General features: G+C 53.2%; 2 protein-coding genes across 2 annotated transcripts in view; one reads left to right on the forward strand and one right to left on the reverse strand.

Annotated features, from left to right (window-relative positions):
* The window catches only part of KDM2B (lysine (K)-specific demethylase 2B), a 120,214-nt gene extending 116,188 nt beyond the window's left edge, over positions 1-4,026 (forward strand). Inside the window, 1 exon segment of the mRNA XM_006894652.1 lies at positions 3,690-4,026. Coding sequence (XP_006894714.1) covers positions 3,690-3,871 — 182 coding nt within the window. The 3' untranslated portion in view covers positions 3,872-4,026.
* Positions 4,027-7,794: 3,768 nt separating this feature from the next.
* RNF34 (ring finger protein 34, E3 ubiquitin protein ligase) lies at positions 7,795-13,057 on the reverse strand. Its single transcript, XM_006894653.1, has 6 exons — positions 12,842-13,057; positions 11,305-11,712; positions 11,244-11,249; positions 10,163-10,249; positions 9,845-10,046; positions 7,795-7,985 (listed from the first exon to the last, which is right to left on the reverse strand). Exons 1-6 carry the CDS (start codon positions 13,043-13,045, stop codon positions 7,795-7,797), a joined length of 1,098 nt encoding a protein of 365 aa, XP_006894715.1. The 5' UTR covers positions 13,046-13,057.
* Between the last annotated feature and the right edge of the window lie 1,079 nt (positions 13,058-14,136).

Consider the following 14,136-nt stretch of genomic DNA (forward strand, 5'->3'; position numbering starts at 1 on the left):
GCCACGTTCACCGCATGTGGACAAAGTCTCGCCAGCTTTACTCCAAGCAGCATTCTCTTTCTGCTTATTCCAAGACAGATGTGTCCCTTCTTCTGGCCAGTCTCTTCTCCGAGCTCACCAGCACCATCGTTCAGAGGATTCATTCTGTCTCCCCTCTGTTACTGTCCAGCTTTCGCATGCTTAGGCGATTGACCTTGGGTCTGGTTGTTCACTGATACCATGTTCTTCAGATAGTTGGACTCCTTGGATTATTTGGTCAGGCTCCAGACTGATGAAGGGTCACAAGCCTTCTCTGCTCTTAGTCCACACAGTATCCCCGACCCCATCCACGTGCCTGCCTCTTGTGTGTACCATTCCCATATGAGCACAGTTCAGGTTCTGGAGTCCTTACTCTGCAGTGTTGACTAGAATCTGCTGTGCCCTGCCCCGTCGTGTACCTTTGTTAGTCAGTAAAGCCGGGTAGACCTCTTTCTCGCTCTTACTGTCTGCATTTAGCCCAGATCCACCTGAGGTCAGCCGTCCTTCGCCCTTGTTCATGTGCTCTTCTAACTCAGTTTTGATTTTGTCATTGTATTGCTCTTGGCCATTTTTACATTATCACCCAGATTTTACTTGCATGTGCTGTTGATGACACTTTTTGATAATTTCTACATTCTTTTGGGTTACCTGTTTTTGGTAAAGGCACCAATATACATCTTTAAATGTTTGTCCGACCAGGGGATGCTCACCAAGATGTCGTGACCTAGGCGAGAGGGCAGTCATTGTCTCCACTGCTGAAACGTCTCAGCTGGGATTCTGTCAGTTCCTGGAGGCTTATAGTTAACCAGTGCCTTTGCCTTTCTGATTATGTGTTCATTTTTGGGGGGGGGGTGTATATAACACACACTAGCACCAGTTCTCTCCTCCAGTGAAGTCACGAGGAGCCATGTGCGTTTTGTTTTTTCTGCCACATATGTTCACCCAGCCATCTTTTTCCATCTCACACATACACTGCATTCTTCAGAACAGGTCTCAGCCAGTTTGTAGTAGGTTCAGCCCATGTTTCCCCCTTTTTCATCAGGACAGGTACCTGGGGTTGAGAAGGATCAGTGACTCAGTTAAAGGCTGTGTGGGTTAGTGACAAAGTGAAAATGTAATTGTCACCTTTTGTTACTTGGGTTGAATGGCATCCTAGAAAGTCATTCCTCCACGCAGTCCTTGCCTCTCCACTGCTTAGCACTTCTCACCCCAAGATCTTCCAGGATTTACCTCCACTTTGCCAACATGCAGAGCCCAAGCTGAAGTTTTTAATGTCTTTCATTTTAAACAAAAAAACTACTTCGCAATGAAAACTATGTTAAATATTATGTAACATGCATGAATGTTGAGATGCTGAGTGAAATGAATCCATCACAAAGGATAGAGAATGTAGATATGAAACAGACACACCCCCTCCAACAGAAGGCAGCTCCAGTGAGTGTAAGCTGGCAGCCTCTAAGTACAATCCCACTGCTTGATGTGTTGCGCCACCATTTACCAACTCGATCACAGACCACAAGGGTTTCATGCTCTTAATTCCTCTGCTCCCTCTTTTTCTTTCTTCATCTTCCCTTTTTTTATTAGGTAGCTGTTCATTTACCCGGTGATGCCCGTGGGAGTGCCCTGTGCATTGTTGAGCAGTGTCATTTTTGTACAGTTTTCTTTTTTTTTTGGAAATGTCTTTATTATTATTATTATTATTATTATTATTATTATTATTATTATTTGTGCATGTACCTGTACCATCAAATCAGATCTGACATGTACAGGAGGAGATTGTCCCTCCTTTCCCGGCAGAGCATCTGGTGGATTCGAACCATGCTCCTCTGGGATTGCAGTGCAGCTTCTTGCCACTAGGCCACCAGAGCTCCCCAATTTTTGTACAGTTCTTTCTTGCACGATGTAATTTTGTTTCTTAGAGTTTATAATTGCCTTACTTTTGATTACTTGTTTACTGGTTTTCTGAGTCAACTGAACAGAATGGTTGGAGCCTATTTGCCCTCCACCTCATATAGCAGACAGACTGACCAGCAGGTTGCCAGTGTTTGGAGGGCTGTCCCCCCCAGCCTCTTCCTGTGCTCCCTCCTGGACTCCTGTCTCGGTCCGAGTGGCATCGTGTGGTTGAGGAACCATCAAATGCCTTTCCACAGTATTCTACATTCTCCCCAGAAATGGATGAGGTTCCAGTCTCTCCACATCCTCACTGATTTTCAGCCGTCCGATCAGGGCTATCTCGTGGTCTTGATTTGCTTTGGTGGCCTAGTGGGCAAGGATTTGTGCTGGCAGCCCAAAGGCGGGCAGTTCAGATCCACCAGCTTTTCTGAAGAAGAAACATGGACAGTCTCCTCCTGGGCAGTTTACAGCCTCTAAGACCCTGCTGGAGGGCCAGCCGAGTTGGTTCTGACGTGATGGCACGTGACCCTGGCAGTGACTAATGATGTTAAGTGCGCACGCGCGTGTTTGTGTGTGTGTGTGTGTGTGTGTGTGTGTGTGTGTGTTCATTAGCCATTTGTGTTTCTTCTTTGGTGAAATGTCTCAAGTCTTTTAATCTGTTTTGTATTGTTTTGTGTGTGTGTGTTTATAAAGTTGTAGAATTTGTTGCTTTTGACAACATCCATTTCGTCTTCATCCCTGTCCACTTCTGTGCTAACATGTTCATTTATCCAGTCATTGTTCTCAGTGGCGCTGGGTTCCATTCAGTGTGAGATCCTGCTGCTGTCAGGAGACTGTCTGGAGGTTACAGCCCCAAGTGGGCGCACATCTGTGCAGACCTGGCCAGGTGATACGACGGGGGCTCATTTGATCAGAGCACCCAGTTTGCCAGTGACTCAGGCTTCCTCCCTGCAGCCACCTGCCACCTTGTCACGATCTGCTCCTTCTGGTAGGAAAACGGCTGTGCTTACACCCGGGGTGATAAGCAGTGATCTGCGTCGTTAGCCCTCCGGAGCGGTGACCGTAGGTCTCAGCTGAGGCCAGTTCCCATTTCACCCAGTTGACTAGATTGGGTTCTCAGAGTGCAGTCCAGGTCGGCTAGTGCGGCAGCGCGGGGGCCCTGCAGGACGCTGCATTCCACACAGCCCTCAGCCGATAGCCTCTCCTCCCCAGGCTCAGCGGCCTCTGCTTTGGACGCCAGCTGACATCGGGAGTAAGGTCAGGAGAAAGGCCCTCAAGCTGGAGGGCACAGGGTCCAGTGTGCCCGATGTCATTCTGACCAGGTGGTTGTACAAAAGACCAGCTAAGTGTGGGCTTCGTGTGGGGGTACCTACACAGAAATGCACTTCACATGGCCCCGCAGCGTAAAACCCAGCTCAGGGAAGCCCACCCTCCTCTGCAGGAGAGAATGCAGCAGCCAGACCTGCCTCTGCCACCCGGTCAGGTGATGATTAGGCCCACAGGGTTTCCAGGGTGGGTTGGAACCACCAACCTTTTGGTTTGCAGCCTAACAGTAACAGTTCATCCACTGGACCACCAGGCCTCCTTAAACCAGAGTATGTGCATGTAAAATGTGCTTTGCAGGCATCTTAGCCTTTATTACTGAGAGAGGGACCGCCCCCCGGGACAGAGCTGCTCAGGGCACAGGGGGCGGGAATGCTTGGGCAGCCAGTGTGGGCACCTGGGGATTGGGCAGCCTGGGCCACTGCCTCACGTTCCTCGTTTCCCTGTCCCTGCAGATTGCAATAAGGTCACTGACCAGTGCCTGTCCTTCTTCAAACGCTGCGGAAACATCTGTCACATTGACCTGAGGTACTGCAAGCAGGTCACCAAGGAAGGCTGTGAGCAGTTCATAGCAGAAATGTCTGTGAGCGTCCAGTTTGGGCAAGTGGAAGAAAAACTCCTGCAAAAATTGAGTTAGTCTCTGGTCAAGTGTGTAAATACTGCGTGGGCAGGGGGCCGGCGCGGAGGGGGGCAGAGGAAACGGATTTTCTTTTCACTTTGGACCTGGGAACAACAGACCACGTGACGGTTCCATTTTGCAAGTCTTGCCAAGGAGAAAGCCGTTGAGGCCCCGGTGTCTGTGAACCATGGGTGACCGCTGCTTGTGGGCCATGTCTCGTCGTGCAGGACGGGAGTCCGGCTCGTGGTTCCGCACGAGCGTTGGGGGCGCAGCTCGTCTTCTGTCCTCGGACCCTTCATCCCGGACAGCTCAGGCTCCGGCCGCCTCGGCGTGGGCCGCACCACCACATCTGCCATGACTCCACACCTTGTTTTCCGGCGGGGGGGGGTTTGATTTTTGTTACCGCTTACATTATGCAGAACTATTTTTGTACAAATTGTTTAAAAGTTATTTATGCAAGGGTTTGGATGCATACCAGTGTTTTTATTGTCTGGAGGCTGCCAGCTCTCACGGTTTCCCCAAGGTGAGAGAACACATCCCCAGACTGAGCAGGTGAGCCCCCGAGAGCATGTTCCCCTGGAGGGTGGGAAGCTGCTGTGCGTGTCTGGGGGTCACCGTGAGCATGTTGTGGCATTCTGTAAATCCTAGCTGACGTGTAAGACAGGACACTCTGCCACCTTTTCTCCGTATAGAGTTCACCTTTTTCTCAAGATTTTAAAACTCCAACGTTAGCCTTTGCACTCAGGAGGGCTCCGCCCCAGCATGAGCTCTTGAACTTGGTCTAGTTCTACGTGAGTTAAGTAGAATAAAGGACCCAACACGGCCTTCCTTCCCTCTCTTCTCTGAAGGGTGAGTGGAGTTCTCGGTCATGGTGAGAACACGGCTCCTTCCTCGGTGTAACGTTACGCATTCTTAAGTGCCATTGTTGTAAGGTGGTGTGTTCCTAGACCTCCCCAGGTGCGGTTTTACCTTTGTTGACTTTGTATAAACAATTGTACAAAAACCCCCACTCTTGGAGTGTTTCCTTTCAGAAGTGTCATGGGGAAATGCCGAGGTGGTAGGGTCTCAACACCGGGGATGCCGTTTGGAGGCCAGGCCCTGGTTTCTCCCTCATCTGAGAAGCACAAGGGCCTGTGGGGTGTTCTCTCTTGGCCTTCCTGAGAAGCCTGGCAGACCCCCTGGCAGGTCATGCGCTGGTACAAAGCAGACCACCCCAGGTCTTCACGCAGGGCCGTGCCCCCTTCCCAGACACAGAGACGCCTGTAGTTGTTTGAAGATGGAGAGAGTAACCGGCTTCTCTCGTTAGTGGGGAAACTGGCCCAACGGCCAGGCTTTCTGTGCTAACTCTAGAGTTCCCTGTTTGCCTCTTCTCCTTTTCTGTTACCCCAGCCAAAGATTTTATCAAATAAGACACAGTCCAAGTCCTCGTCCTGAGACCCGGGTTGCAGCTGAGGCCCCTCCACAGCTGTGTGTGTGGTCAGGGGCTGGCACTGCAGGCCTGTCCCCTCAGCAAGCCGTGTCCCCACGGGAGGCAGCCGAGGTCTTCGAACCTCTAGGAATAACTGCACAGCTCCAGTGTCTAGAGAAGTCCCTGGCTCGTTGGCGGGCGCGTTGTAAGTAGCAGGGCTTACAGGTGAGCTGACGTCGCGCCTTGCCACAGCTGGGCTGGCAGACGCGGGCCATGAGGCGGTGCTTTGCCCGAGGGTGACGGCCAAGTGCTGCCTGCTGCCAAGAGGGCCTGGAGCCCAGACAGCTGCCCTGTTGGTCCAGAGGCTGCATTTGTGCCCTTTCTCTCCCTGGCAGCCTCCCCATGTCACTCTGCACAGCCCAGTTGCTGCTTCACTGACGTTCTGGAGTGAAGCATGTTAGGTGAGGGCAGCCTGAAGGTGCTCCCAGCAGCTGTTCTGAGCCCGCAGCCTGTATCCTGTGACGTGACGAAGGGTCCACAGACGCAGGCACACTGCTTGGGTCAGCCTGCATTTCCCGAGTCCAGAGAGACAAACGCCACCCTTTCCTCCTGGGAACCAGACTGTTAGTGAAGGCTTCTGAGAACCCCAGGCTCCGGGCCCTCACAAGCTCGGACTACGCCCCGGACTCTCCAGGACATGTCCAGGAAGGGACACTGCTCTCTCTGTCCTGGTCTGGGGACCTTCAGGATTTTACCCCCCTGCTCCATGACAGCTGAGGGTGCAGTCCCTGGAGCACTGCTTCCCACCGACACGTTAGGACCTTGCACTTCGATATCCCAGAAGTAGGTGCCACAAAGGGCTTCTGCACTTGTGAAATAAAGAACAGCATTCAAACGTAAACCCAGGAAGTCATGCTGGAGGAATTTTTAAGTTGAAACTCTATACAAAGGAGTCTGAATCATCTCATTTTAGACCGAATTAGCACCTGCTGCCTAGCTTCTATTTACGTTCTTTTACTGTCACCTGCTGGCCTAGATTTAAGGACTCAGTACACCTCGTCAGGTCTTCGGCTGAGGAGCCTCTCAGGGTGTCAGGGACAGCAGGGGACCACAGAGGAGCGACACGCCCCGAGCTGGGCAGGCCCTGAGCTTCCTCTGCTTTCACGTGCGTAAAGCTTTGGTTTTAGAGGCTTTTATTCTCTACAAGACCACAGAGAAAGCGCCTTCAGAGCAGAACAGGCATCCCGTGCTCTTAACACACGGTGGCCCTTCGCCTCCTGAAGCTGCTTTCCAGAACCAGTGGGCACCCGAGGGCATGCACGAAGCAGCCTGTCTCCCGGAGAAGGGCGGGCTGACCTCAGAAGACTCAGGGTTCAGGGCCAGAGCCCCGGAACAAAGCAGCCAAGCTTCCCTGCGCTCTGAGGGTGCACTGCTAACCGGGGAAGATGGGCACTGTCTTCCCATTAAGATTTCCAGCTCCAGAAACGCAGCAGAGGGTCGCTGGAAGCTGGAATTGAGTAGAAGACCGAGTTTAGGGTTTGGTGCATATTCTGTTGTGGATTTGTTACTACCGTCAGGTTGGAACCGACTCACAGCTGACCATCCAGCGGGATTTTAGAGGCAGGAGGCCACACAGCAATGGACTGCCCATCTTTCCCCTGCAGAGGACCTGGTAAATTCAGACCACTTGCCTTTGGGTTGATAACGCAACTCCTTACCCACTAAGGCCACCAGAGCCGACAAATGTGACAGATATCCAGGGGGCACATCCCGCTAGAATATGCCAGAACTGGGTGCCACAGACCCTGTGAAATGCAGGAAAGGGCCTTCTGCCCATCGAGAGCACGTGGTCAGTGTCCAGGTCCACTGAGCAGCACGCCCCTTCCTGACTGGGGCGGCCCTGGGCCTCTGCAACATGCACCGGCCCCTGAGGACAGGCATCAACAACACAGGGATCTTTTAAAATCGAATTTTATTTCTAAAATTGAAATTAGCTAGCAGGTAGCACTGAAAATACACTTTCACTATACAAAACCATGTAAATGGATTACACATCAGTAGAGGATTAAACACGCACACACTTCTAACGAAGAAGCTAGATGCAGCCCTTGCTAGAAAAAGCTACCTGAACGTAACTGGACGTGTCCAAGGCCCTGGCGCTGTCTAGAGAATGTCATTTGTCCCCAGTTAGGTTTAGGTGCGGGAATAGCAATGATGGAAAGGTACATTCATCAAAGAGTAGCTGTTAAATACACCCAAGTGGACAGGGGCTGTCACGTGTCTCAGACACGAGGAGGCCACGTGGAGGACGGGAGTTTAAACATCCAGTGGCTGGAGTTAGAACAGGCTGAAGGGGCAGCCCCAGGACAGGAGAGGCGCCTCCAGTCTGTGACAGGTGGTAACACTGCACACGCTGGGCAGATGGGCTGTGGCGTGGTCCAGCATTTCCACGCTAGGAGTGAAAAGAACTTCAAGATAGCTTCATCTTCTGAGTGGCGCGCGTGGAGTCCCTTGCTGGCACCCGGCGCTGGGATCAGGACTTGAACACGTGCACGGCTCGCACCACGTACTGCCGGCAGATGGGACACTCGTTCATGCGCTTACCACACTTGGTGCAGGTGACCATGTGGCCACACTCGAGCAGCACGCAGTCAATGACCGCGTCCATGCAGATGCGGCACAGGCTGTCATCCTCCTCGTCCTGCAGCTGCAGCCGCTCACCGTCTGGAAGGCAATGCAGTGGGGAGAAGGGACTGACCGCTGCTGCCGCACCCCAACAGCTCGCCCGCGGGGACCTGAAAAGGCCAGCACGTTGACCCTAGCACCTCAGGCCCGCACACAGAAGGGGAGTGATGTGAAGCCCGAGTCTCATGACCATTCAGTTCCTCTATCTATGTCATTTTTGTAGGGAGCTTTCGGTCTAGTGGCAAGGAGCGGTGCTGCCGACTCAAAGGCACACGGTTCAAACCCAGCAGCTGCTGCATGAGCGAGAGCTGGCCAATCACTTCCCTCACGACTAAGGCCAGTTCTGAATCAACGGGTTCTTACCACATCTATGTAATTCAGGATTTCTGTGATGAACTGGTGTCACGTCTGTAGAAATGATGTGTTTAGACTACCCAACACCTGGCCACTGAGTGGATTCTCACCCTGAGCAGCCCTGCCTCATAGGGTTTCTAAGGCTGGGTCCTTACAAACTTGGCCACAGTGGAGTGCTTTAACCACTGAGCCACCAGTGACTCTTGGGAGGAACACGGGCCATCTGGAGGGCTGTCCTTGGGGGCCATGTGCTCAGAGGACTGGGGGGGGTCCTCGGGTGTCTAATCAGAGGACTCAGGACAACAGCATATGCTGGAGGCAGCCCCAAGTCTGGGGAGCACCTCAAAGCCGGTGCAGGGATGGGGCTGGCCCAGCAAGGGCACGAGCAGGTGAGAGCTGACTTTCCCAAGACTTGGCCCAGGGCTCTGGGCACTGCTCTTTCCTCTCTGGACCACAGAGGATCTGCGGGAATTGTGGATGTGGCCAGAGAACAAGAACTCAGGGCTCGATAGTTAGTGATCTCTGGATCTGAGGAGAACCCCTCACAGTTACAGGACCTTCCTTCATGGGGCCCTAGTTTATGACCGCCACCGCCTCCCTGGGCCCTGGGAATAGAGAAGAGAGACTATGAACCCATAGCTCTGAGCCTCGGTCTGCTTTCTTGCCTGGAAGCTTCCAACTCTTTGAGAGTTTAGGAGCAAACGTGGAGAAGCCTCACAAGCTACTACACAGGGGTGACTCCTGATGGAAGCCAAGCCAAAGTCAAGCCAAGAAAGATGCCAGCTGGGCTTGGAACACACCGTGTGACCCACCCATGGGTGGAGGACCTAGGTTTCAGTTACACACAGACAGGTAGCTGAGGAAGGTGACCTGACTGACTGCAGGGGGGCCAGCACGGTGCTCTGCCTGGCGGGCACCCACGTTTATGGACTAAGGCATCCCTGTCCTTGCCAGAATGCTATCTGCTCGCTACCAGTCTGCAGGCTCTGAGCAGACTCCTGCATCCACCACGTGGCAGCACCTTAAAACCAGGTGTGTCAGAGTCTGTTCCCCACGCTGCAGGTGTCAGCCAACACAGGCCGCCTGCCAGCCAGCTTTTCCCGAGGCACTGCCCAAGTGGATTACTGAGGTGTCTGAGATTTGCTGGAGACCACTGAACTTTCTTCTCGGGACCTTCAATGTCAGCGAGGGTTTCTGCTCTGAGCTTTATCAGTGAATAGTTTGGAGTTGGTGACCTCGGCTTACACACAAACCCAGGGATAACTGCTGCTAAGAACTGCTTAACATCTCGGCTTGAGAGGCTTCCAGGACCCACACTAGGGTTGGGATTTAAAAGCTATGACAGATAAGCAAAGCACAGACAAGCTTGCCAGAGAAGCTAATGAGGAAATGGGCATTTTTCTAGAAACAAGGAATTGGGTCGATCTCTGACAGTGAATTACAGAGAGAAAAGCCGTAGTGATCTAACCAGCGGCAGCCAGAAGTTACGGGCCGGCTTTTAAAGGCCGTGGAAGGACAGACGTTAAAGAGGAAAAGACACTTACAGGACTTCTGGTTTTCCTCATTCTCTTTGTACAGTCTGTTGACTTTCTCCACCAGCTCCCATTTCTCACAACAGCCAGAATAGTTGACAAAATTCCGCGCCAGGATCTCCTTGAGCTGACGCACGCTCATCCCTTCCACGTCTTCGAGGCTCGAGAGGTCGGACAAGGACGCCCTCACCCTCTTCCTGGAGAGCCCTGGGGTCTGCAATCAGAGTGCCGGTTACGGGCCCGTCGGCCGGTCCACCCACACGGCACGGTGGGGGCTGCAGTCACACCACAGGACAGCCGTGCTAACGCCAAGCTGGGACACCCGTTTACGGAGGGCCTCACCTGCTCCTGGGTGTTGTCTTCATCCTCCTCCTCCTCCTCCTCCTCCTCATCGGTATTGGCGGAAGCTAGGTCACTCTGCGTACACACAGTATACCTCGTTAGGTACGTTCATGGTGCAGTCTGCACTCACCCCTGGACACAGCCTCTGCGAAGTCCCCCCCAAGGGGACTCACCCTCCACCCCTGGTAGCTCCAGAACACTGCTGCCCTTCCCTAAGAGGGGACACTCATTTCAGGAAGACTTTATTGTCCAAGTTCCCTATAAATCTGCAGACAGAAACCAAAGTGCTGCCTGGCCACCCCAAGCGGCTTGGCAAACCCTGACCTCCCACCATGTGGTCATTTCCAAGAACACTCTCGACTTAACCCTCTCGCAGGTCTGGACAGGCTGGGCACTGCTACCCCATGTACCTGTGAGTGGACCTCGGCCCGCCGAGGAGCATTTCCTCGGCCGCCACCCACCAAGGTCCTGCGCGCAGACTCGCACCGGAGCTGCCTCCCGAGGGCTGTCTGCTGGGCCCAGGTGTACCAGCTCTTGTGTGGGGGGACTAAATCCCGACCTAAGGTTATCTGGAAGGTCCCTCGGCCTGCAGGACACCCACGTGGGGCCACCGTGAGCTGAGACAGGCACGATGGCATCAGGACTGATTTCTTTCTGGCCGCGGAATGAAATGCCGAGATGCCGTAACGAACAAGCCAGCCCCTGCAGGCCTGCTCCTCTCTACCAATGACTGCCCAGGGGCCTGCTGGGCCGGACTGACGGGGCGGCACCACGAGCTCACCTCCCTGTCTGTGCGATGTTTTACTCCAGTCGGGCAGCAGGCTCACGAATATGGCACACCTAGCCTCCAAACACCTATACCCTACCTTCCCCAGCATTATGTATGTCATTCGTGTTACTGCAACATAATTATCATGCTCACAGCCTCAGTAAATAGCTGTTGGGAGCAAAAGCCATCCTCTATAAGATAGGGAAACTGAGGCACCAAGGTCCAAGCACGAGTGAGCAGTTCTGGGCCTTCGGAAAGCACCGAGGCTTCTCATCAGGAGCCTCTGCCCGCACTGGGAGCAGGCTCCTCCCTGAGGCCAGCCAGCCACGAAGGCTGCCCGCGGGCGGCCACTCCCGAGTACCTGTGCCAGTGCTCCAGGCCCTGACGTCTGGTCTCCGTCCGTAAGCTCTCCCTGAAACGAAGACATGGTAGCGGAGGGAGCTGTGTAGTTCGAAAAGAATGAATGTGTAAAAAGGCTAGAAGTCTGGGACCTCGAGGAGTGGAGGCTGCTGGTGTCCGTGTCCTCCTCGGGGCCCAGTCCACGGTGGCACAGCACCAGGTCCACCAAGTCTGCCTTCTCCCGACACGTGTCCGTGGGGATGTTCCGGAGGAGGAGGTACTGCCGGAGGTCCTTGACCTTGAGGCGCATTAACTGAGGCCGCTGGAAGGCCGTCTCCTGGAGTAAGTGGCAGGTGGCGCATCTGCGTAAGTTCTCTTGTGAGACGGAACACACAGAGCAAAAGTCCTTCCTGCAGTCACAGCACACGTGCTGGAGGGACAGAAAGACACCGCATGCACATGTACAGACAGCCGCCATTCCACCAGCTTCCCCCAGGAGCCAGCACCGGGAGGAAGCCCCAGAGCCAGCCAGGCTTGGGAAGTGTGGGTCCACGGCAATTCAGACACAGCACCCTAAGAAATCACAGGCTTGTGTTCACGAATTAAACCTTCCCACCCCCGCTGCAAACATGTAATTAGCTCGACGGAGCTGACTTGCACCACGGAGCAGGCAGCACAACCACAAACTCCACTTTCTATGCGAATGGTCCTCTCCACTTAAAGCAGCGGCAGATGAGAACCGCGGCAGAGGGACAGAGAGGGGCGGCTGGGCTCCTCAGGGTCAAGCCAAGAAGTGGGTGCAACTGGTATCTGCCTGAGGCTCAGGTGCGGCCACTGCTGCTTTAGGCATCCTTCCCACCAGCTCACACGTGGCTTCCCGCGTATTTCAGGACTGGACTGAGGAGCACAGACGGCCACGCCAGCACGGGCTCCTGGCCAGACGACTGACCTAGGATTTTGCGTTGACCTAGGAAAGCACTCAGCTCACGGCATCAGAGTGAACAGTGTCGCTGGGGATAGCATTTCTTTTACAACCTGGAGATCCAATTTACACTAGAGCCTCTCTGACCTACACTGCGGGCTATGGAAACCCTACTTGGGACTAGAAGCCGCACGGCCCTGAGGAGCCGCCGACAAGGTGCGGGAGGATTTAGGGGGCAGAGCTGTGTTAATAGAGGACCACCAGCACCGAGGAGGAGGGTGACAGTGCAATCCCAATCGTGGAGTCGTACATGTAGAAACAGCTCGTGTGTGGGGTGATGGGCATATTCTCAACAAAAGATGCCAAAAAAATGAAGCACCAGGGAGAATCTAAGGGCCAGAAATGGGCCGAGTTCAAGAGAGGATGCAGACCACAGACCGGCCAGTTAGTAAACAATCCCCTCAACAGAGGCCTCTTCTAAATGGGAAAGCGTCACTGAGACGGTGGGAAACGGGCACTCCGGTTTTCTGTCTTTCCTGCTGTTCTGAGTTTTAAGAAAGGAATGTAGACTCATTCGTTCTTCAGAATCCTCTAGGAGCCAGGTGTTGGGTATGCAGTGTTACCACGTCCGACTCACCTTCTTTCTGAAAACGGAAAACGAGAGTCCACAGGCCTTGCAGACTATATTCGGCCCGTCTGTAGCTGCTGGTGGGTAGGAGGAGAAGTCAGGGTTGGTGGTAAATCTGAACGGCCCGGCGCCTCCTGCAAATCCTGCCTGCTGGCCCCTCACCGCGCCGGTGCCCATGACTTCATTCAGCAGCCCACAGCAGGAAGCCCACATGGACGTGGCGCCCGCCTGAGGGGGAACACAAGCAGGAACCCAGTGAAAACCTGGCGAGAACTGGGGTCCCACAAAACAGAGCACGGAGAACAGCTGACACGTGTCAGTCCCGTCGCAGTCACTGGGCGGTGCTTCGACTCAGAGCACGTTCACCCGGACGTCCCGTGTACTATCTGGCCAGGAGACGGGGGACCCTACAGCACAACTCTAGGGTCTGAGTCGGATTCTCCCAGCTGTCATTTTAGCAGTAAGACAAGAAATCCAAATTGCTCTGCTTCGTGCACTGCTCCCCCTTTCATCGCACCTGAGTATAATAAACAATGGCATTTTAAAATAAGACCGTTTCAGAAATGACTGGGGAAACATCGAAATCCCAGCGGAAACTAGGCTTTTTGCCCTTGATGTTGTTTTTTTTATGTGTAGTTTTTCTTTTACTTCCTAAACTCTTTACAAAGAATATATAGATCTGACACTGAGGAAACATTTTTAAAAAGCCATTATCCTGCCTTCTCAAGCTGGGAGCACTAATCCTAACGCTGTTGATTTAGTACCAGGTTGATCTCACCAGCCCAGAACTTGGGGTGTGTTGCTCCCCTCAGCTCCCACCCCTTGGAGCCAGCACTGCAGTCCCCACCCTGACCTGTGAAAACCTCACTAAGTAGTGTGAAGTACAACAAGCATACATCTTTACTGGGGACCAAGCCGTTCTCCCACGCCTAAAGAATAGAAGCTGTAATGTTTAACACCAAGAGGGTTTGCTAACCAGGTTCTCAATCTAAAGGGGTAGGTAACAGAAGGCCAGAGTGATGAGGTGACATCAGCTAGCAGGACAGCTTGAACAGGTGGACTTTACTATGTGACCTGGTAAACAGTAACTGCTTGCCTGCCAAGGTTTGTAACAACAGTAGAAGTTCCTTGGAACTCTACAAAAGAGGGAGGTATCATGAGTCCTAGTAAGGAAGAGAGGTCAAGCCATAGACCACAGCACAGGGTTCAAACAGCCTGAAGTTCAGGGTCACTGATAATCAATGTTACATAGTTGACACCCTGTAATCCTCAAGAAATAATGATGCTTTTAAAAATCAGGTAAA

This window comes from Elephantulus edwardii, unplaced genomic scaffold (genome assembly GCF_000299155.1).
Source record: "Elephantulus edwardii isolate Elephantulus edwardi_28Jun2011 unplaced genomic scaffold, EleEdw1.0 scaffold00148, whole genome shotgun sequence".
Classification (NCBI taxonomy): domain Eukaryota; kingdom Metazoa; phylum Chordata; class Mammalia; order Macroscelidea; family Macroscelididae; genus Elephantulus; species Elephantulus edwardii.